Source organism: Carassius auratus, unplaced genomic scaffold (assembly GCF_003368295.1).
Source record: "Carassius auratus strain Wakin unplaced genomic scaffold, ASM336829v1 scaf_tig00217960, whole genome shotgun sequence".
Taxonomy (NCBI): domain Eukaryota; kingdom Metazoa; phylum Chordata; class Actinopteri; order Cypriniformes; family Cyprinidae; genus Carassius; species Carassius auratus.
The window spans coordinates 1-25,967 of record NW_020529326.1 but is presented as its reverse complement, the minus strand read 5'-3'; the positions used below and the strand labels follow the sequence as shown (position 1 = coordinate 25,967).

The 25,967-nt window shown below is 33.3% G+C and overlaps 1 protein-coding gene across 1 annotated transcript in view; it reads left to right on the top strand.

The window, feature by feature from the left end:
* Positions 1-25,964, top strand: part of LOC113104251 (xaa-Pro dipeptidase-like) — a gene marked incomplete at its 3' end in the record, with an annotated part of 44,496 nt that extends 18,532 nt beyond the window's left edge. The window contains exons 9-12 of the mRNA XM_026266065.1: positions 3,679-3,725; positions 24,197-24,265; positions 25,044-25,121; positions 25,860-25,964. Of these exons, the coding sequence (XP_026121850.1) occupies positions 3,679-3,725; positions 24,197-24,265; positions 25,044-25,121; positions 25,860-25,964 (299 nt within the window). The remainder of the gene's footprint in view (positions 1-3,678; positions 3,726-24,196; positions 24,266-25,043; positions 25,122-25,859) is intronic.
* Positions 25,965-25,967: the final 3 nt, after the last annotated feature.

Sequence of the window (25,967 nt, the reverse complement as noted above, 5' to 3'; positions counted from 1 at the left end):
TGTATCTTTCTTAGTTCCATGCATGTCCTAAAACACTTGATGAGTGATGTTGTGACTAACAGAACAAATTCTGGGTGATTTTTCTCCTCTTTCTCTCCCCAGATCTCTGGCTCAATGAGTATTTCTGATTCTTGTTTCTTACTAATTTTGGGCGGCGGTTTCCAAAAATAGTGCCTTTTTGCTTTAGCTTGACACATTTACTTACTAAACATGATGCATTTGTAGTATTTTTGCCTTTACAACCATTTGTAAGGTGAAGTAGTCTTGTATTTTTCTTAATCAACAGAAAAACTGCAGTAAAGATATCTGAGCTTGATTACAGATATTTTTGTTGCAATTTTTTGCATGATTTTTATTTTATACTTTTATGCCTGATTTCCTTTTGCTTTGCTCCTTTGCAGATTATAAGTTCAGTTATATATATTTTGAATACTTATTTTATTAAATATATCTATATATTAGAGATTCTCTGATGTATCAGCCAATAATCTGTTATCAACATCGGCCGATAAAAGCAATTATTTGCACTATTTGCCTTTGGCTGATTGTTTAGAAACAGACAATGATTAGTTCTGATCATATCCTAAACTAAACTAAACTATTGGTATCTTTATCGGTTAATATCACTCTGAATTATCGGTTGTCAGTTATCGGCTGAGAAATATAGTATAGGTGCATCTCTTATATATATATATATATATATATATATATATTATTCTATAATACATTTGAAAATCTTTTGTAAACAAAAAAGTTTTTGTACTATGCATTATCAAGTTATAATATTATATATAATACAAGGCATTTTTGCAAGTCAGCAGATTTAATGTTTTTTTTCAAGATGCTGGATTTTTTAAGTACTTTAGAAGATATTTACAATTATTTTCATCCCAGTGGGCCTTATAATTGGTATAAGTTTCTTTATATTCAAGATTTAATTTGTCACGCACACCGTTATATAGTAAATATACATCCAGCAGTGCGATTTAAAATCAGTTCATCTCTGAGGACTGTGCAATTATTTGTAAAGTATGTAACAAAAAACATCAACAGAGATAATAAGTAACTAAGAAAGATGTCTGGGAAGTACAGGACAGTATACAATGGACTTAAACACAAAGTATCAATCTTTATTTGTTGGTGTGAAATCAAATGTGACCTGGATTTGTTCTTGACTGCTTTCGGGAGATTCATCTGAATGCACCGTGGTCTGTCAGTGATGCTTACAGCAGCAGGTTTCGCTGGTTTGAAATGTAAATGACTGTAAATGCTGATTTTGTCTTTGCGGTAAAGAGCTGAGACGAAGGTCATTTTCAGTCAAGCAGCGATTAAGAGCTCAGCTTCAGTCCAGGACTTTTACTCTTTTATTGAGTTTGACAGGAGCGGATGATAGTTATTTGACCTTTTAACGTCCAGATATGAATAATAGACTGTCTATGTAAATTGTGGTTTTAAGCATTTATATGCCACTAGCCATGCCAGAGTCAACCATTTGATTCCCAGATTTAATGCACTGTAAGTCGCTCTGGGTAGATGCATAATGCCACATGCATAAATGTAAACATCTGTCTTTATATTGTGCATCAGTTTAAAGATGCATTAAATAGTTCTATATCTTGAAATTGCATTGATTGTGTCAATCAAGCATGCATTTGTTTATTCCATCCCAGAAAGTTAAACCTATTAAGACAGGACTAGTTAAGTTGGATGTCCAAATGGTAAACATATGTTTTGCAAACATACTTTGTCAGTGTTTTTCTTGCATATTACAGAAAATGACCCATGGTTCTGCTAACTTGGGTTTTCTCTAGAAGTTTTCTTTATGCACAATTTTCAGATTCAACACAGAAATTAAAGCAAGTGTTTTGCTCTCGTCTTTGCTGGCAAAGAAACTCATTGCTGAAAGCATTGTCACATTATCCAGTGAAAAACTAATAAAATAATCCAAAGCAGCTTGCATTGCATTCAGGTTATATATTTTATTGCTTTATGCCTCGTAATCAAACCCATAATATTGGAGCACCATTTATTTTATTCAAACTTCAATAGCGTATAACATTAAACTCTGTAACTGTAACTCATTAAGAGTCATTTAGGAAACAAATCCTATCTGAATAGTGCTGACAGCATTGATTTTGTTTGAATACATGATATTGTAGCCTAGAACAATTTAGTTGTATTTCTAGTCGCAGCTCTGAATTATTATATGTATTCCATTGGGTTTCTTGTCACTTTTGGATCTTTCTTTTTTTTTTTTGCATGCCTTAAACCCTCCCGTTCTTTGCATCTGACAGAAGACAGCTCAGAACACACTGGACCCTTTTATATCATTAATGAGTCCAATTATATTCAGCACAGAATGTACATAGAGGGACAAATGAGGAGTTACTGTGGCGGTGTCTATCCGCTTCACCGTCTCCTCTTCCTCTCGCGGGACATCATTAAAATCCAGCGCTCGACACCTGAGCAGCTCATCGCCGCTGGTTCCCGATCATCCCAAACTCCCAGCGCTCCAGAGCCGCGTCACGTTCACCTGCGCCAGGTGATCTTTCTCAGGAGACCACGACTGTCTGATACGGCACAAGACCAGTCAAGTGCTCATCTGTCGCTGTTTCCAGCTCACTATTGTTCTTAGAATGGTACAGTAAAAATTATAGTAGTTAGAAATACTTTAACAATTTAAAATTACAAAAAAATGACAAGCTATGAAGCAGAAGGAGAAAACCGGTAACTACATTTGTAAGATTTTTGTTTGTTTGTTTTTGAAAGAAGTCTCCTCTGCTCATCAAACAAATACAGTAAAAATCTGAAATATTATTACAATTTAAAATAATGGTTTTCAATGTAAATATCTGTTAAAATGTAATTTATTTCTGTGATGCGCAGTTGAATTTTCAGCATCATTACTCCAGTCTTCAGTGCCACTGTTTATAATATTCTACTTTTTTTTTGCATTTTTGTGAACCATGAAAATTTTTTTAAAAGTTCAAATTCATACTTCCATGCTCTTTTTGTCTTATTATTAACATGACATTATTTCCATGACATTATAAATGCTTTTAAATTATGCATTTTTCATTATTCTTTGCAGAACAAAACACTGCAACTAAATTTTCATGAACATCAACAAAATGTAAAAATTTTAATTTTCGTTGAAACTGATTTTTGACAAAGAGAAAGTAGAAAGAAATATTTTTTATCACTATTTTTCAGTGTAATGCATCCTGTATTAATTGACACTAAACTTTTGAACTGTAGTATATTCTAGCACAGTTTTATTCCCACAAGCATCATTTTACCTCTGTCACCCAACAAACTAACATTATCTACAACAACCTGATCTCCGCTGTCTCCCGGGGATCCTTCAGCGCCGCTATACGAAGTGACTCACGATTCTCGATTGAAATAAAAGCTTCCTAACCTGCAATCATCAAACAGCCCTCATTTCTCTCCGCCTCGCCTCAGATGACTGTTATCTCATCAAATGGATGAGTCTTTCTGTAATTTGAAGGCAATTGCTGGTCATTTTCTCGTTGCCTGTCGGCGAGAGTTCATTGAGATTATTAGACTCTGTCTGGAGAGCGAAGGGAAGCCCTCGGCTGAGGACTGAGGTGGATGACTAATTAAATATTTTGTAGAGCGCTCTTATCTGATTACTGTGTGTGTTTCCTTTTGTAGGTGATGAAACGTGTGAAGCCGGGCGTGAAAGAGTATGAGATGGAGAGGTGAGTATTGAATCGTTAATTGATTTAATTGATTGATTGAGCTTCTGGTGTCCTGATTAAATCCTCTCAACGAAAGTGAAGAAAATCACACTCTTTTCCCATGAACTCGCTCCGAATCGGTCTGTGTTTCCATTCGTCTGAGATCCTAGCAAAGTAACTACTTGACTTTATGACCCACAGTGTAGCACAGACTTAGTTCGCTGGTTTTAACTAGATTTTTTAACGTATGAAAACATGCAGTTTTTTTTTTGTTGTTGTTGTTGTTGTTGTTGATTTACAACTAATTTGAGTGTGTATAACTTCAACTTTTTTTATTTGTAGTGGTTTATTTATTTTTTATAGCTGCTTCTCTGTTTTAGAATTTGTTGGATACGTTCCTATTGAATCTAAATAAATTCTGTTATTGGAATTTTAATATTTCACCTTCATTTCTTAATATCTGTACCTAATTTCTTTACATTTTTTACTATTCTTCACCATTATCTCAGGCCTTTGAAGCCTGTTTTCTGCTACTTTGAATTTCACTTGAACTGAAATTATCTCATTTTAATTGTTTGTGTTGGTATGGATATAAAGTTATGGTGTGTGTGCGTGTACTGAGCAATTAAGTATTTTTTTAATTCGACACTGCACAAAAATAATTATAATAATGCATTGCAATAAATGTTGTTTTTAATCATTGACTTGCCCAAGACATGTAGAATATGGAAAATAATGAATTTTTTATGTGTTTTTTCACAGAAAGGAACAGTGACATATAATGTAAAATGCTATTTAAAGGGTTAAAATATTGAAAATAAACTAATTTTGGTTAATTATCAGAATGATTTCTGAAGATCATGTGACACTGAAGACTGGAGGAATGATGCTGAAAATACAGCGGAGCATCACAGAAATAAATTACACTTTAACAGATATCCACATAGAAAACTAGTGTTTTAAATCATAATAATATTTAACTATTTTTACTGCATTTTTGATCAAATAAATAGCCTTGGTGAGCAGAACAGACTTCTTTAACTGACCTCAAACTTCTGAATGTCAATGTAGTTAAACTCAAACAACTTTTTTGTAAACTTGAGCAAATCCAGCCATGCTTTTGTTTCTGTGAAGATGTTTCACCTCAGATCGTGTGTGTGTGTGTGTGTGTGTGTGTGTGTGTGTAAATCTGACCGCTGCTGTACTGATGTGTGTCGAGCGAGTCGCTGCTTGGCGTGACCTTCCCTGCGGGTCTGTCCTGTAATGACACACACACACACACACACACACACACACACACACACCTGTTTGAGTCGCTCTCTCATTATGTCCAGTCATCAGTGAATCACTGGCTCCTAATGTGACTCTAGGACTGCAGCAGACGCTTAACATTAAAAACCCTCCCAATCCCTGCAGGAAAAAAAAGTTAGAAGAAGATTGGATGGAAATTGGCTTCTCCTGACCACACAGAGAGCGAGAGATTAATGTGGAGGTCATATCCCAGCATGCACTTGGGCGGCCAGAGCTGAGAGGCACGGCATCATTAGAGGAAGCAGATCATGCATCACAATCTGTGAAGATCTGGGAGACCTCTTCTTCAGAGGACAAAACGAGTGGAGGGAGTCGCTCTTATCTTCCACTTCTCCAGCCACAGATGCTGAGAGAAAAGCCCTGGAAAAAGCTGATCAGAAGAGGCACAAAAACACACACACAGATTCTCAATACTCTGAGTCTGTAGTTTACTAGATATTCATTAGATAAGAGCTAAATGTGCTGTAAGTGATGCTTTGAATATAATGAATAAAATATTACTGCTTCCTGACAGATCATGAGGAATCACAAGAAGTCGTCTCATCTTCTCAGCAGAGATGCATTTGTTTGGTCAAAATTACAGTAAAAATCATATATAATATTGTGATTTAAAATAACTGTTTTCTGTGTGAATCTGTGTTAAAGTGTAATTTATTTCTGTGATGCTCCGCTGTATTTCCAGCATCATTCCTCCAGTCTTCAGTGTCACATGATCTTCAGAAATCATGGAAATATGATGATTTACTGCTCGAGAGACATTTCTGATTATTATCAATGTTGAACACAGTTGTGCTGCACAATATTTTTGTGGAAACTGTGATGCATTTTATTTTACAGGATTCACAGAAGAACAGCCTTTATTTGTATTTTATTTGTATAGTATTTATTTTAAGACACACACTTGTAACACTCACACGTTTATATAGAAACAGCAGCAAGATTTGTAATTGCTTATTAAATGAAGCAGCTCAGTGGGAATTACACAGAAATCCACCGCAAAAACTCTTTCCTGGCTTTGTGGAAATGAAAAGATCCCAGTTTTAGTTGGTATTTAACAACATAGGATCACTTCTGGGTTCTTTGACTAAGATGAAGCAGGAGTGAATATAAGAAACAATATAAAAATGAAATTAACACTAGATTTATGAAGAAAGCAGACACTACTCCAGTCTTCAGTGTCTTCAGTGTTCCTTCAGAAATCATGAAAATATGATGATTTGCATTTCTGATTATTATCACTGTTGAAAATATTTCTAAATTTGTATATATATATATATATATATATATATATATATATATTTTTTTTTTTTTTTTTTTTTAACCAAAGTTCAAGAGAACAGTATTTTTTTGAATTAACAGAAATCAACCACTGAAACGTATTTATGGCAATATATATCATTTTGTTATTCATTTTTATTTAGTTTTTTTATTATTATTTAAGGATTACTTAAAAAATATTTAATCTTATTAGTTAATTTTAAACTTTTTTTTAAAGTTTTTTTTAAGTTTTTTTTAATTTAAGGATTACTTAAAAATATTTAATCTTATTAATTAATTTTAGACTTTTTTTTTTTTTACTTTTTTTTTTTTTTTTAAGGGTCACGTCTTGGCTTTTTGACAGGGCCTATAGAAGTAAATATAGAAACAATACACAAAAATTTAATATATGTATATAAAAAAGAGCATGCTAATAACATAGCATAAGCAAACTAATTAAATGTTTTACTCTTTTAGTAGTTTTTGTGTGTCAGTATGGTTTCTCTGAGCCTGATAGAAACAGAGCATCTCTTGCTCTCATTGGATGTGCTTCAGTGGTCCACACAGGCTTCTGCGTCCCGTGGGAAAAACCAATCCATTTAAATTGGGTTTGGTCACAGTGCAGGATCCTTTCACCTCTGCTCAATGCTGGAAACTTCATTATTTATGTTTAACTCCTTAATTCTCCTTTGAAGTGTGTGTGTGTGTGTGGCATAGTTTGGTAATCATACGATGTGCTGATGTCAGATTGATAGATGCTTTCATCATCAGTAGAGGACATTTGGAGAACAGGAGTTTACTGAAAACACGAGAAACATGAGAGGATAACAGCAGGAAAATCCATCGATCGCCTTCTTTTTACAGCAGTGAATCTCAATCTTTTTGACTCTCAGGTCCTCTGTTGTCCACAGCAATATCCAAAGCTCTTTCTCCATCATTTTTCGTTTCCTCCGCTCTGTTTTCCAGACATCTTTGAATCTGGAGATAGTCCGAGTTTCTTTTAATTCAATCTCACAATTGCAGATGTTTTTAGAGCTTCCTGACCTTCAGGGATATTACACATTTTAACCAGTTTTCAAGAATGCAAGGATGAAAATGATTTTAAAATATTTATTTTGTATATTTTTATAATGTGTTATTTTATAACAATTAATAATATATTTCTGTGAATTTTATTAAATTATTACTTTTTATAGATTAATAAATTTTGTGTGATTTTTTTTTTTTATTATTATTATTATTTTACTATTATTTCTGAACAATCAGTTTTAAATTCACATTATAATTTTTTTCTTAAAAGTAATTCAAAGCAGAAGTAGAAAGAAAAAACAAAATAGAAATAAAATCTGCAATAATTACCCTAGAAAATTCTAGATATTGTTTATTTTATGTGATGCATCATCTTTTTAAAATCATTTATATATTACAGTATATAGTATTTAAAATAATTATTAGTTGACATTAAACTACACTTATATATATAATTAGACTTATTTTATTTTTATTTTTTCACATACCTCAGAATTTCTCATTTTCATTTAGTTTAAATTTATACTAAAATAACTAAAACTGAAATTTAAAAAAATATTTAAAACTAGGCTTTTTAAATAAATAGATTTAAAAAAATAAATAAATAAATTATATATATATATACTATACTATTAAATTTTTATTTATATTTATAATAATAATATATTTATACTATATATTATATAGTTAAAATTAGAAATATCTTGGTGTTTATTATTTATTTGAGCTCATTTTAATGATTTAAAAGTCATCCTGACGCCCTGCTTGGAAACCTTAAAGGAGTCTTAAAGGAATAAAACAATATTGTGTCAAACCTGTATAATACACAAGTATGTAATTCAGTCCCGAAGGTGCATTTTCATTGTTTTTCTTCAGTGAGGAGTTTATGCACATGTTTGCAGCTGGATGGATGGCGTCCAGACGCTGTGTCTGTATTCGGTCACGTATAGAGCGCTAAAGTAAGATAAACGTGGACGTTAGGAGCACAAACTCCAGGACTTGCTTTCTCAGATTGATGAGGCTTCTTCTCTTCGCCGCAGGCTGACGGATGTCTCTCTTAACTTCATCTGTTGTTATGAAGTTTGCTTTTGTTCCTCGAGGACTGTTCTCGTATCCTGCAGACGTTTTCAAGAGCAAATAATGAAGGTGGTTAAAAATAAATCCCAAACTCGACCTCGTCCCCAGGCTGCAGATGATGAAGATATTCAAAGGTGAAAGACATGAAGCGGAGGCTTGGAGAAGCATCAGTCTTCACGGCGAGCTGATGATGTCTGTGTCATGAGCTTCATCTTTTTCAGAGTTCATGCAGAGTGCTGTCAGTTTGCCCAAACTGAGCTTGGATTACAATCGGCTTTTTCCCATTTTGTAGTCGTCCTATATGGATTTTTTTTAAATGCACAATGAATCGTAGTTTAATCATTATTTGTGCGGTTGCCAGATATAAAGAACTTAAATCCCCCATTCAGAGCTTTTCTCTTAAATGGAAAAAAATTCTGTCAAGTGTTTGGCTTGATCTTCCCAATCTGGCAACCGGAAAAATTATAATAGTATTAATTAAATAACAACAAGTCTTTCATGATTTGCACATTTTTAACTGTTTCTAAGACTAAATGTGTGATGTTTGCTTGATTTTTGCTTTTGTGAAACTACTGTAATCTGATGAATTGTTAATAATAATAACAATGGTTATAATTATTCTGATTACAAGAATCAACATAAAGCCAATCTGAAAGCACATTATTTAAATTAAAAATAGTAAATGAAATTTATTTTTATTCTATATAATATGTACTAAAATAATTAGAAATAAATATTGAATATTAAGAATGAATCTTTTTTATTATTATCTTATTTAATCACATTTAAAATTCATATTTGCTGAAATATATTAAATATATTTTGTGAATTTTATTCACTTTATTTATTTACATGAATTAAATTACATTTTAAATTAAGAAAATTAGGTTTTCTAATATAATCATATCCAAGACCAGAATATTAATGCATATAATTATTTATATGTATTTAAATGTAATTATTAACATTAATTTATTTTATTAAAAATGTAGTAATTTACATTAAGTTAGACTTTTAAAACCATGAATAAAAAAATTTAATAATAAACAATAAAGTAACATTTGTTACTTGAAAAGAAATTAAAATATTAAATACAAAAGTGTATTTAATTTAATTAAATGTATTAAATAGTTTGATAGAGTTTGACTTGACAAAAATGTTGCACAAAGACAATGAACTAAAGAACATCCTGTGCATCTGTCAAAATAAAAGTCCTGCTTCCAACACATGTCGGCCACAATTAAGTAAATAGATAATGGCAAATATCGGCCGATACCACCACTAATATAAAACTGCCAATATTTTAATATTGTAATAAACTTCTTAAATCCTTAGTATTGTGCAGGTATTTCATTCAAGAATCCATTACATTTCATCCAGAAAATATGTTTTGTAGTTCTTCATTTCCCATTTGAATCCTGTGTGTTTGAAATATTTGGGATCATAAGATTGAATTTGTGGTGAGACTCCTCTCTTCTGGAGATAAGAGATGAACAGTGAGCTCTGCTGTGAGGACCAGCCCAGAATGGTGAATATTGCTCATATGGATCTCTGTTTTGGGGAGGCGAGGGTTACCCAGCATGCACCGGGCCGGTCTGACCACAGGATTGGTCCCTCAGGGAGCAATTAGGTCCAACTAAACTCTCTGTGAGCCGAGAAAAGTTGAGAGACGTCAAACCTTTGGCTTTAACCCATCGTCAGCTAAACGTCAGCTTTTTAAATTTATTTATTTGTGAAAAATACTGTAATAGGTTTACAGAATCAAGTAGGTGCTATCTAAATATTTTTTTTACATTTTATTTCAAACCTCTTAAATATTAATTAAAATAAATTATCTCTCACTCATACACACACACACACACACACACACACACATACATATATATATATATATATATATATATATATATATATATATATATATATATATATATATATATATATATGTATAGAGAGAGAAAAGAGTAAGGTAAGAAAAGTACAATTTTTTTTTTTTTAAAGGAGCATTAATTTGATCCAAAATACAGTAAAAGCAGTAATATTGTAAAATATTTTTACTATTTAAAATAACTGTTTTCTTGGTGAATATCTATTAAATTATAATTTATTTATGTGATGCAGCGCTGTATTTTCAGCATCATTCCTCCAGTCTTCAGTGTCACATGATCTTCAGAAATCATGAAAATATGATGATTTGCTGCTCGAGAAACATTTTTTATCATTATAAACAGTCCGTGTAAATTTTTTTTCAAGGATTCTTTGATGAAGATCAGCATTCATCTGAAATAAAAAGCTTGATAGATTTATAGAATACTTTTATTTAGCAGGGATGCTTTAAACTTATTCTAAAGTGATGATAAAACATTTTAATGTTACAAAAGATTTCTATTTCATATAAATGCTGTTCTTCTGGACTTTCAATTCATCAAAGAATCCTGAAACGATTCTACTCTGCTGTTTTCAACATACTAATAATAATAAATGTTTCCTGAGCAGTAAATCATCATATTATTCTGATTTCTGAAGATCATGTGACACTGAAGACTGGAGGAATGATGCTGAAAATACAGCGGAGCATCACAGAAATAAATTACAGTTTAGATTATATTAAAATAGAAAACAGATATTCTAAATAAAAAAATATTTCACAATATTACTGCTTGTGCTGTATTTTTAGTTCAATTAAATGCATATTTAATGGTGAGCAGAAGAGACTTCTTTAAAAACATAACTGTTTGATAACTTTTCTCTGGTAGTGTATATACAGTTTAATGCATTAACATAAAATATAACTAAATTGCAATATGTGCATGCAAACATGTTCTGTCAGAATTCAGTGTTTTAATCGTTTTTATGATATGAAAGAGTCTCAGTGTGCATTTAGGAAGTTTAGGAAACAAAGCAAAACTGGTGTTTAGTGTATTTTCATCATCTTCTTTGTCTCTCACGCTTTCACTCATCTCTGTGTGATTTGACGGGATCTCTGCAGACGGAGTGAAAGTGTGGTCGAGCTCATGATTTATTGCGTTCCTCTAATGTCTTCTGCCTTGATGAAGACGGTGTAAGCATTATTTTGGGGATCCTCGGGTATTTGTAAAGCAATGCAGCTGTTGTTATGGTTACAGGTTATAAATAGACTGCACAGGTGACGGGAGAGCCGACGATTCGGGATGAAAGACGCTGCTGAAATCAATCCCACAATTCCCTGCTCCTCGCCGAGTGCATTTCTAGTTTGCTTTACTGAATATGAAGGCATGACCCTCTTGTCTGAATTAATAATAACATGCATTAGTCGAGACCGGCCGCCTCTTGTGTATCAATGCAGCAGTAACTCTTAATAGATTTGATTAGATCTGCAGGAGAATAATCACTGCAGATGTGTTTCTGTGTTAGGAGTACGCTGGAGATGAAGTCTGCGTCTTATTTGTGTTTGTCACTTCGCTCATTCTTCTCTCTCTCTCTCTCTTTCTCTCGTCTCTCGCTCAACCCTGGGAAAATCTCCAGATAAAGCTGCAATTAGAAGCAGTTTGAGGATTTCATTAGGAGTCTGGCTGAGACTTCAAAGCTGCTGATATGAGCCAGAACGGAGATAACAGAGCCGCTGCGACTCCGAGGGCATGCAGACCACTTCTCTGACGTCCACACTGTGAATGTGATAGTGCTTTTGAGATTTAATGATTCCAGATGGGAATTTGTAGTGGAGAAACGGCAAAGTCATAAAAGGCTGTTCTGCATTCAGACACGCAGATTCAGAGCAGACCTGATGCAGTTAATGATTTAGCACTTGATTGTGGTTATTTGATTTAATCGCAGTGATTTGAGATCATTGAGATTATTGTGCAGTCTACATTTCTATCACACTCGGTGTTCCTGGTGAAAAAAACATTATTTGTGAATACTTTTAGCAATATTCGGCTTCGGATTGAAAAATTATTATTTTGTATAATTTTGGCAGTATTTGGTTTTTGAGTGACAAAACATTATTTGTGGATACTTTTGGCAATATTCAGTTTTTGAGTGAATTTCTTTTTTTTTTTTTTGAGTGAATTTTTTAGATATGTAGTTTTGGTAATTTTTTGAGTGAAAAAAAAAAAGCATTATTTCTAGATCATTTTGGCAATATTCAGTTTTTGAGTGACAAATATTTGGATATTTTGGGCACTATTTAGTTTTTGAGTGAAAAAAAAAACATTATTTGTAGATATTTATTAGATATTATTAGTGTTTTTTTTTTTTTTTTTTGCAATTTTGTTTGAGTTATTTTTTTTTTTTTTTATATATAGTTTTGGAAATAAAATTTTTTTTTTTTGTAAAATAAAGGCATTATTTGTGTACTGAGTTAAAAGTTAAAAGTGAGTTACAAGTGCTATATTGAGTTAAAAGTGTTATATTGTTCAATTTTGGCGATGTTGTCTCAAATTAAGGTGCACTAGCTCAACTCAGTGAGACCTTCGATCAATCAGATACAAAAAGAAACACACAATCTGTGCTTATTTACAGAAAAGTTGACGAATAGATTAACTCTAAGATGTATGTAACAAGATTCCAAGTGATAATATATCAAGATGAGAGGATGGACAAATGTAACAAGGTGTGGAACAGTCCCAAAAACTACTAAAATTGTCAAAGCATTTTTGATAAGTTTTATACTCCATGTAAGCCACGTCAGTGATGCAGTAAAATAAGTATTTTCAGGATAAAAAAAATCCTTTCTGGGTCAAAATGACCAGAACACAACATGACAGAGAAGAGAATCCATTACAGCTTTGCTCTTAACAGCATTCAACAAAATCCTATGGGCATGTTTGCAAGTAAAAAATACAAAAGATAACATATTAGACTTGCACTGTAAGTGAAATAAGCAAAAAAGACAATAAATTGTTAATTGCAATTATTTGCATAGCAATATTTGCATGCAGTATAAAAGTAAAAAATGACAGATTAAATGTATTTGACCCTTTAGCTTACACATGATGCATGATTACATTGTGAACCTCAGTGTTTCTCTAGTTCGAGTCTTTTTTAATATTTTGGTGTTGGTTCCCTGATGAAATCACACGCAGAACGAGCAGAATTTTTATCTCCAAACTCTCTTGAAGTTTCAGGCTCGGCGTAATGTGGAAATGTATGACTTTAAGGAAGCGTTCTGCCCTGATGGGCTTTGATATGAGTCTGCGACTGCAGACGAGTTTCACCGTGTGATATTAAACTTTCTGGTTTAGATGAAACTATGCAATAAACAAAAGTGCTCCGCTTTGAATCCTCTCTGTATTTATAGAATCACACATGCTTTGCTGGGAAATTTGAGACTCGATATAATTGATCGGAGGGTGAAAGAAGCCACTACTTTCAGAACGGTGTGAGGATGAAGGTCAGGTTCACCGTCAAAAGCATCTCCATGAATCCCAATGACAACACTTCTTTTTCAAATCGATCTTTTATTTTCTATGATTGCTGTAACCTTTAACCTTTATTACATTTAGCATTAAATTACTGTTAAATATTCACATGATTTTAGAACGAAAGCATAACCTACAAAAGCAGTCTGAAAGAAAACAAATTAAATAATCACTAGGTGAAAACAAGGTTATTTGTTATTTATTTATTTAAATAATTTAAATAACAGATTTAATTAAATAATTTAGTGATTGCAATGATAGGCTTACCTTACCTTTATTTAAGAATAAAGAATATTTATTTATAAATAATGTATTTATTAATTTGATTATAATGGCACACACACTGTAACTAAAAAATATATATTTATGTGCGTGTACATATATAATGCACGTATATAAATCTAATAAATTAAAATAATTTAGAAATATACTCCTTGTGCGAATGTATTTATACAATAAATATATATATATATTTAATTATTTTAATTATAATATTTATTAGTAAGTTTATTTATTAACTTATTTATACATGAATCGTTCACAGTAAGACCAGGAACATATTTTAAGACATTAGTTTCTGATTTAATGTTGGCTTTAAGACCCTTCAGGATTTAGAGGGGATATTTTGAGAGAATAAAAAATTCCCTTTGTTTTCCAGTAAATTCATTCTCTCCTCGAACGCTGCGTAAAATCTATTCCTCTCTGAGACTGAACGCATGCTGCATTCATTTGCAACTGTTTTATTTCTGATGAAAGATGCTTTTGCAGAGTAAGAGAGAGATGAGATTCCCTCTCACTTCGTTTCTGTCCGTCATGCGTTGGGCTGCGGATAAAACTCTGCTCGCTGAGAGTTGACCCTCCAGTTGCATCCAGCCATTTTATATTTAGATTTATTATATAAGTGTTATATTAGAATTGCTTATGCATGAGTTTCACTTTTATGTAACTGAATAAAGAGCGAAATTTAGGCTGCCAGGAAGTATATCGGCCAGTACATGATCTGAGACGACATTTCAGAAAATGTGTTGATTCCCAAAACTGATTACAAAGCGCTCCTCCTTTTGGGAAGCTGGATGTCATGCAGAGCCGCTGCTCTCCAGGAACAACAACAACAAACACAAACAGGCTTTTTTGCATTACGGCCCTGAACATCGTCAAACTGATGACAGCTCAGAAGATAACAAACAGAAAGTTTTGTGTTACAAGAATAAGCAATGGTTTTAATGCAGAAGCCCAGCCAAAAAAAAAAAAAAAAAAAGAATATTTCCTGGAACTGGAGCAGTGAATGGGTGCCGTCAGAATGAGAGTCCAAACAGCTATACATACAGCAATGCATTACTGAATGGGTGCCGTCAGAATGAGAGTCCAAACAGCTATACATACAGCAATGCATTACTGAATGGGTGCCGTCAGAATGAGAGTCCAAACAGCTATACATACAGCAATGCATTACTGAATGGGTGCCGTCAGAATGCTGGATGTGTTTCAGGTTTTGTCTTCTCCAGATGTTCACTGATGGACTGGAGTGCTGTGGATTATTGTGATGTTTTTATCAGACTCTCATTCTGACGGCACCCATTCACTGCAGAGACACTGATGCAATGCTGCATTTCTCCAAATCTGACGAAGAAACAAACTCATCCTAATCTTGGATGGTCTAAGAATAAGGACAACTCCAGTAAATGTGCTTTTTTGGTCAATTTAAGTCAGCATGAAATAAAAACAATTCTGAATTCATATGACTGATCTTATTGTGAAATACTCGTCAGTGCATGTTATTAGATTTACTCCTTGTCTTCTTAATCTTTATTTCTCAGATAGATAATTGGTTCATATTGGTCTAGTAGTTAAATAATAACTATAGTTTTAAGCAGCTGCTGTTGTAGGTAATGCAAACTTTCTGCAATTTTGCCAATAGTTAAGAGTGATTTAATGTAGGTTAAATCTGATTTAGTAAAGGTTACAGCAATAGAGGCGTTAGCATTCGACCGTATGATCAGTGTTAGAGATGACCTGCCTCATGTGATCATGTTTTCTGTGGCTCCAGGAAAATGCTGTTTCTGAGACTCTCATTTCACTGAGAGGCTTCCAGCTCTCTCTCTCTCTCTCTCTGTGTGTGTGTGTGTGTGTGTGATCTCATCGATCAGGGATTCAGCCACATTAATGATGCCTGCAGGTGAAGCTCAGGCCCTGGGAGTCTCTGAGAGCTTCAACAGGAGAGAGACAAACAACAGTTTAGTTCTTTTCAGAGCCTCAACCGTAGCAGTGGTGAAGGATTTCAGGACACACACTCACACACTCTAACACACACACACACACACACTCTCACACGCACTAATACGACACACACACACTCTGACACGCACTCATACGCGCACACACACACACACACACACACACACACACACACTCTCACACACACATACACACACGCACTCATACACACACACACACATACATGCACTCACACGCACTCGCACACTCTCTCACACACACACACTCACACACACACACACTCTCTCTCGCACACACTCTCACACGCACTCGCACACTCTCACACACACACTCTCACACACACACTCTCACGCGCACTCTCTCTCTCTCACACACACACAAACACACACAAACACAAACTCATACACACACGCACTCATACACACACACACTCTCTCTCACACACACACACACACACACACACACACACACACACACAGATCATTAGTTCATCTCATGATATTGTTAGAATGTTGTGCAAATATTATTTAGCATGTTTACCTTCTCAAATAAAGAAAATATGAATTTAAGACAATAATATATATATATATATATATCTTTAATTTATTAATTATAATGACTTTTAGTTTAAGTAATTTTTGCACTTAAATATTTAATTCAGTTGCTAAGGGACGATTTCTAATTTAAGTTAAAGTTTTGTAAGTTTACGGTTTCATCTGATATTTATATTTAATATAATGCAAGCTAATTCTAAATGACTAACTCTTATAGTTACAATTGGTTGCTATATATATCACTAAAGCAGAAACTACTCAAAGTTAATTTCAGAACAGAATGGTCTTGGCGGTTAATTTGACACATTGTAGAAAGATAAATGAGAACTTGTTGAACGACTTTCCTTTTCGTATGACATCACTAATCCCTCATACTTTAGCCCCGCCCCTTCATCCACCTGACTCACTCTGAGACTTTTCTCTATCCAATCAGCTCCTGCTCTGCCTTTTTTCTCATGAATATCCCATTTATTCTCACGCTAGCAGAAGTGTGTTCACGAACCTCTCGTTAAAACACCATCCCTCATTTATTTTAATTGCAGTTTGTGTGAACATAAAGAGGTCTAGTTAAAGTGGCCTTTAAAGCACATATTTCGGGGTGATTTAAGTGAGCTGAAGACAGAGCAGTAATTACAGTGTTATCCCTCTGTATTTACTATAGAGGATCGGGAATTAGAAAGAGCTGGCTGCATTTATTTGATCAAAAATACAGTAAAAATCTGAAATAATATTATAATTTAAAACAGCTGTTTTCTACATGAGTCTCTGTTAAACTGTAATTTATTTCTGCGGTCAAAGTTGCATTTTTAGCATCATTCCTCCAGACTTCAGTGTCACATGATCTTCAGAAATCAGAATAATATGAAGATTTGCTGCTCAAGAAGCATTTCAAGTCGGGCTGATCAATATTTTTGTGGAAACTGTGATGCATTTTATTTTTCAGTATTCACAGATGAATAGCAAGTTCAGAAGAACAGCCTTTATTCGAAATGGACATATTTGTATCATTATAAATGTCTGTAGTTGCCTTTTGAGCAGTTTAATGCATCTTAGCTGAAAAAAAAAATACATAAAAAAAAAATAATTCTTACTGACCCCAGACTTTGGAAAAGCGATAATGTTTTATTAATATGTAGCTTGCATAAAAAGTGCATATATTATATATTTATCATGTAGTGTCAATGCATGGCGAAAGCAGTCATTCTGAATTATTTAATAATAAAACTTTATTCGCAACTTATGAACTTAATATTGAAAACTTAATGTGTAAAAAAATTTTTTTTTTAATTTTTGTCAGTCTTCATTTTAACAGGTGCACATAATGAATTAAATTAATATAAACTTTTATTTAAATTAATCATAAAACTATATAACTAAAATCATTGATTTTAAAATAATAACAATAAAAGAAAACACTATTTTTGCGAATTTTTATGAATCAAAAAAATGTCAAATTTAAATAAGTTGTTTTAGAAAACACATTCAAAATTAAAAATATTAAAATGCAGTATAAAATTCGAGTTGGTGCATGTGAATAACTGGATTATTCAGTACCTTTTCCTCTCAATTTATGATCTTAATATTAAAAACTTCATGTTTAAAAAAAGTTTTTTGTTAGTATGTGCACAGAATTGGTTTGTCCTTTATATTATACTTCTCGCATGTTGAGCTTTGATGTTTGCACATCTGAATCACTCATACTGCAAATTAAACAACTGTGTCGAAATATTAATAGCATTAGCAACTTAATGAAGTGCATGCATTAAACCCGTCCTTGCATTTATGTTAATCATTTTTGAATATCTTAATTTCAGAGTTTGACGAACAGGTGTATGCATGACATGGAAACTCTGTTTTGCTGTAATTATCCTTGAGATTTACTTTCATAATCAGTGAAATGATTTTTATGCGACTGAAACATATGGGTTTATCTCTGAATCCCTTCGGCTGATTGAAGACTGACCGTGGACAAATCCAGATGAAATCTGAGCGAAGGACGGCACGGCTTGTCCTAAAAATGCAAATCCGAGCGCTAACAAGCAGCTGTCCCGGGTTACCGATGGGAAATGTCACTCTAACCAGCCACAAACACGGCATTTGATTAGGATTTACTGCTCTGAGATTAGATTATCCAGCTTGATCCGCTCCACCATCTGCTGCACTTTCCACATTTGTGTTTCATTTGTACATGCAGCGTTCGACCTTGGTGTGAGTGCTGACAGCAAGGCATCATGGGATTGAAGGACTGTGTTTGTGGGGGTCATCGACTCTTCGGTTTCTTGCTATTAGGTTAATGAAGGTTAAGGATTGATTAAAATCACAAAAACATCAAATATAAATCGTTTTAAATTTTAAATAATAATAAACTGAAATTAAGTCATAAAAATGTAAAATTAAAACGAATTATTTTGAACTAATTAAAGTACTAAAAATGAATTAAATCATACAATTTAAGATAAAAACATTCGAAATGAAACATTTTTTATTCATTTTAAAATCATAAACATTTACAACTAAAATAAATTATATTCAAATTAAAAATCGAAATAAAATGCAAAAAATAAATAAATTGTACAATTTAAATTTCATAAAAATAAATAAAACATTCATAATGAACCATAAAAATACTAAAATCATAATGTAAAACCAAAATATTTTAAAATAAATATAATAAAATAAAACACTAAAAATAATTTAATCATAACATCGTTAAATTAAAATAAGTCATTTTAAAGTAAAACATTCAAAATTAAACTATTCATAAAAAAAATAAAATGATTTTATTAACTTAAAATGTAAAAATATATTCAAATAAAACATTTGCTAGACATATATTTAATCATAAAATTTAAATTTAAACATTTAAAATTAAAATAAGTAATTTTAAAGTAAAACATTCAAATAAAAAACTAAAAATAAATATGAAAATTGTATTAACTTAAAATGTAAAAATAAAAAATCTAATAAAACATTTACTATACATATATTTCATCATAAAATATATATATATATATATATATATATATATATATATATATATATATATATATATATATATATATATATATATGTATATAATCTTATACATTTAAAATTAATAGAGGTAATTTTAATATACAAGTACGGTAATTATAATAAATAAGTAATTTGTTTAGCTGCATGTCATTTGACCATTAACCATGAACATGAAAGTGTGTCCATATAATGGTAAATATTCACATATTCACTTAAGATCTCAGAGGAACTTTAAGAAATTGTTTTAGATATAAAGTGCAATGAGCAGAGGTTGCATGCAGTATTCATGCATTCATTATCATTCAGCTTCCTCCACTGAAGGATATCATATAGTTTTGAAACCACATGAGTGTAAGTTAATGTACTTAATTCAGTATTGATTTGCAGGAACTGTGCATTTCAGCTAAAACAGGGCATTATGAGGAGGCTGTATTCATTTTTGGGTCATTACACATGTGCAGGGAGAATAAATAATGCATTATCACACCTGTGAGTGAGATGTACTTCTGATGTGTGTTTCTGGAGCAGCGAACGCCACAACAGGAGCTAAATTCAGAGAGTGTCCCGATGTTGAAGCTCTGAGTACAGCATGTGAAAACTGCTGCGTGATTGTTCATTTAAGAGGAAGTGCAGATGGTGAGACTGTGTAATGTGCAGCAGAGATGTTCTTCCAGCTGTGACACAGCCCAAAAAACACCAGAGCATGATGGGATATCAGTCGTCACGCTGCTCGTTATCATGGGACATTGGCATTCCTCTAAAACAGGGTGTGCCAAATTTAAAGTAAATTATTGTAAACTAAAAACAATGAAAATAGAACACTTACTGAAAATTTTATTATAGAAATAAAATAATTAAAATAATAATTAAATCATTAAAAAAAATAGAATTTTAATACATTTAAATCATTTAAAATTAAAATTATAAAAATGCCAAATAATTTAATCATAAATATGTACAGTTATAGTACCTACTTCTAAAATGAAAACAATTAAAATAAACCACTAAACTTAAATTAAATTGAAATTATACAGTTAATAAATGTTAATAATTAAAAACAAAAATTTTAACCCTAACCTTAATCTTTTAAAATAAAAATGATCAAAATAAATCACGTACTAGAAATGAATTAAATCATAAATATGTAAGTCAAAGGAACTCACTTTAAAATAAAAACTAAATTAAAAACACTTAAAATGTATTAAAACCTAAAAATGTTTAACTTAAATTTAAATTATTTAAAATTATTATAGAAATATTATATCATAATATAAAAATATTTTAAATAAAAATTATAAAAGCTCTAAAAATGTAATCATAAATATGTAAATAAATAATTTTAAAATAAAAACTATAAAAATAAAGTCATAAGAAATGTAAAAAAAAAAAAATTAATATGATATAATATAATATAGTGTATATTAAAACTTTACTCCTTCATATGAAAAAAGCTTGAATAGAGGAAATGTACATGGATCTGTTTCCTGGATGCAAGCTACAATTAATCCTCAATTAAAAGTGCTTTCAAGATCTAGTCCCCCTTTAGCGTGTGATTTAATCTAGCATAACTGAATCATACAATCTATAATAAGCACACAGAGAGATCAGACCCTGAAGGAAGTGCTTCCCTGACTTCATTTCCTCATAATGAGAACCAAACCCAGCTTAGTTTTCATGACTGTCAGAAAGAATCAGCCAATTAAAAGTCACATGACCTTTCACAATCTGATGGCCGAAGTGAGCTGAAATTAATTATTTCAAATCAATTATCCTCTGTTCTCTTCTTAGAGAACACAAAGAAATGGTTTTATGCGGAATATTAATGACGCTGGTTAATAATTTGTCTTTATGCATAATTTCTGTAACTTTATATTAATCCTGGGTTAAAGCCACGTCAAATAAAGGGTTAAGCGATATTTCACACTTGCTATTTTGTAAAAGGTGGATCGTAACATTGTAACCTTGAGTGATGAAGCACACTTCCTGTTTGATACTGTATAACATAGAATGTAACACTAAATCATTGAATATTAATGAGCTTTGTGCAGTTGCAGGAATATTTACATGCTGTTTAGTTTCAGCAACTGAGGGGAATTGGTTAATTGAAGATTTTATTTTCTAATTTTAATACAAGAAGTGTGTTTTAAGACAAGCAGTTGTTAAAACACTGGTTATTATGTTTGTCCAATCAGTGATATTAACTTTGTAAATATGCAAATATGTTCAGATTTTCATGTTCCCTTGGTAGAAATCGGTTCAAAATAAAGAAGTCCAAAGTGAAAATCTCTTTATTTGAACTGCATTGGTGCTTGATATTAAAACATCACTGTCACGTCACACACATCAGCGAGCACAGACTTGACATTCGATCGTGTTTTATCTTTGGCTGGTTTCTTTGAAAGCATTGCTGTGCTGATCACAGGAGAAAGCCCCTGACGGAGACGAGTCAAGAGTGGCTCCATTAGAGGACGAGAGCGGCGCTGTGATTCAGAGAACGTCCTCTGATGCTCTGATGTGTCATGATGGTTTGTTTCATGTGGCGGCAGCATCAATCCTGCTCCCTGACATCCTGATGGCAGCATGTGATGCTTTAATTAAAGCTGCCACGAACCTCACACACACACACACACACACTCACAGTCAGGTAAATGGACTGCAGTGATTTCGGAAACGCATTTCATGTCCTCTTTGCTTAAATCGGGGGAAATAATGGTTAATGCTTCTGTCATCTCTCTGTCTTTATATATATTTATTTTATTTTACCTTATTTTACACTTTATTAAACTTGATGCCATGATTCTGAGGTGTTGTTTGTGTTTCTGAGTGTTTGTTAGTGTGCTATGTGGTTACTAGGGTGTTTTGAGTGGTTGCCATTATGTTGCTATGTGGCAGCTGGTGTGTCTGAATGGTTGTTAGTGTGTTACTAGGGTTTGAAGTGATTGTTAGAGTTTTTGCTATGTGGTTGCTATGGTGTCAGTGGTCGTTAGTGTTTTGCTAGGGTGTTTGAGTGGTAGTCAATTTGTTGCTAGGTTGGGTTTGAGTGTTTGTTAGTGTGTTATTGTGGTGTTTAAATAGTTGTTAGTGTGTTGCCATGGTGTTTAAGCGGTTATTAGGGTGTTGCCATGGTGGTTGAGCGGTTGTTAGGGTGTTGCCATATTGTTTGAGGGGTTGTGAGGGTGTTGCCGTGGTGGTTGAGCGGTTGTTAGGGTGTTGCCATGGTGTTTGAGCGGTTGTGAGGGTGTTGCCGTGGTGTTTGAGCGGTTGTGAGGGTGTTGCCGTGGTGTTTGAGCGGTTGTGAGGGTGTTGCCGTGTTGGTTGAGCGGTTGTTAGGGTGTTGCCGTGGTGGTTGATCGGTTGTTAGGGTGTTGCCGTGTTGTTTGAGGGTTGTGAGGGTGTTGCTGTGGTGTTTGAGCGGTTGTGAGGGTGTTGCCGTGGTGTTTGAGCGGTTGTGAGGGTGTTGCAGTGGTGTTTGAGCGGTTGTGAGTGTGTTGCCGTGGTGTTTGAGCGGTTGTGAGTGTGTTGCCATGGTGTTTGAGCGGTTGTGAGTGTGTTGCCATGGTGTTTGAGCGGTTGTTATGAGTGTGTTGTCATGGTGTTTGAGTGGTTGTTAGTGTGTTGCCATGGTGTTTGAGCGGTTGTGAGTTGTTGTCATGGTGTTTGAGCGGTTGTTATGAGTGTGTTGTCATGGTGTTTGAGCGGTTGTTATGAGTGTGTTGTCATGGTGTTGAGCGGTTGTGAGTGTGTTTGCCATGGTGTTTTGAGCGGTTGTTATGAGTGTGTTGTCATTGTGTTTGAGCGGTTGTTAGTGTGTTGTCATGGTGTTTGAGCGGTTGTGAGTGTGTTGCCATGGTGTTTGAGCGGTTGTTATGAGTGTGTTGTCATGGTGTTTGAGTGGTTGTTAGTGTGTTGCCATGGTGTTTGAGCGGTTGTTATGAGTGTGTTGCCATGGTGTTTGAGCGGTTGTTGTGAGTGTGTTGCCATGGTGTTTGAGCGGTTGTTGTGAGTGTGTTGCCATGGTGTTTGAGCGGTTGTTATGAGTGTGTTGCCATGGTGTTTGAGCGGTTGTTATGAGTGTGTTGTCATGGTGTTTGAGCGGTTGTTATGAGTGTGTTGTCATGGTGTTTGAGCGGTTGTTATGAGTGTGTTGTCATGGTGTTTGAGCGGTTGTGAGTGTGTAGCCATGGTGTTTGAGCAGTTGTTAGGGTGCCTGAGTGGCCTCTGTATGTCTCGGGTCTCTCCTTTAATGTGTTTGAGGGTTTTAAGGGCGCAGCAGATGGAAATCTCTGGTTTCTCTGCTGTATATCAGTGTTTTGTTGATCTGAAGTTATCACACATGTTGCATTTTGTAATTTTATTGCAGGTCACTGTGGAGAAATGAAAGCCGTGCTGCTTTTGACTGATATTTCAGATTCCAGTCCTTGTGCTTCTTTAAAATGTGGTCATTGATAATGAAAATTTGGGTGAATATCATGAAAATAATCTTGCAAAGCAAAGTATTTAAATATGCTTACACATGCATAATTTTCTTTATACACAATGTATTATTTAGACTGTTGATTGTGAGTGAAGTGTGACTGAGCTTGACTGATGCTCATGGTAAATGTGTGTGTTTCAGTCTGTTCCAGCATTACTGTTACTCTCGCGGAGGGATGCGTCACACTTCATACACTTGCATCTGCGGAAGGTAAATGCACCACCAACACAGACAAACAATTAGAAAACTCACAAATTAGCCACGCACAGAACAGAAACACTCTGGTCAGCTGCACTGTTCTCGTAATTACTGATGTTCTTACTGAGTGTTACACAAACAGCACATGACCTTACAGTGCAATAACAGACCAGAGGAAATCATTAGTGTGTGTGTGTTCTCAGAGAGGCTCTTGGTGTCTGATATCATTCTGTGCCCAGAGCAACACATTTTTTGGAGTTCAAAGTTGAACTGCAGCAAACATTTGGATGAATAAACTAAAGACATGTTTTGGATTCAATGCATTATTCATCTAAAAATGTTTGTTAATCTGCAGAAGTGTAGAAAAGCATTACAACAGTTCAGTGCAAATTATATGTGCATTATTTTCCAAGCCTTTTACAATCATTTGATTGTGTGAGGAAGACTCAAATTGAAGAAAAAAAAACAAATTCACTGCAGATCTTACATTTATTTCATGCATATTCAAAACATTTCAAATCATTTTTATGTTACAAGATTTTCAGTCAGTAATAATTTAAATGTAAAGTTTTTTGTCACACATTAGTGTTAATTTAATACTTGAAGCAACAAATTCAAAGTGAAGTTCAATATTAATGTGGCTGGCTGCTATTGAATACAGTAGCACTGCAAAACTGTACTGTACCATTAATGCATTTGTCACTGTTACTGTACTGGTATCTGTTCTGTCATTAGAATGTTGTTGAAGATATGATCAAATCTCAGAGTGTTTTGGGTTGCATGTTAACAGTGGGAATAACTCATCCGTCCTTCATTACGGACACGCCGGTGCTCCCAACGACAAAAGCATCCAGGATGGAGACATGTGGTGAGTTCATCTCCCTCTTTTCTCATTTGTTTCTTGATTATTGTAATACATTTTGTTCTGTATCAGTTGTTTTGTTGATGGCTGCTGGTCATCATCTCTTTATAAGCGCTCACACACTGACCCCTGGCGGACAAGAACCAGAATTACATTTTTTCATTTTTTGCAAGCGCATGCTTGAGAAATGAATTGAAATCATGACGAATTATTTAAAGTGTCAGCTAATATACTACTGCGAGAGTTTATATTTACATCCAGGTTCAACCTATTTATTTTAAAATAAAAAAATGTTAAAAACCAATTTTCATAATCAAAATTCTCTATTCAAATCAAATAAAAAAATAAAGCAATACCTAGATATACAGAATCTAGGGGTTTCTTTCTGCAAAAATTATTACACATTATTAAACTGTTTTTCAAATATTATTATACATTTATTAAATCTTAAAGAATGCTTTATCTATGGTATGCAGCTTTTTTATTTTAATTTCATGTGTTGCAATATCCTGTACACAAGACCATAGCTTAAATATTTAATGTTTTTTTTTTAAATCTATAATCAATAATAACATTTTAAAAATTTGTCAAAGTCCAAAAGCTTTGTACATTATAAAAATGTTAAATAACCATCATGCAATGATAGAATACAATACAAATAAAGCAGGAATACGCAGTATTTGATTCTGTCACCAAATCATGAAAATCAATCCAAACCATAAAAACTCTGTCTGATTGTTTCAGTCTGTTTGATATGGGTGGTGAGTATTACTGCTACTCCTCCGACATCACCTGCTCTTTCCCAGCCAACGGCAAGTTCACCGCAAACCAGAGAGCCATTTATGAAGCCGT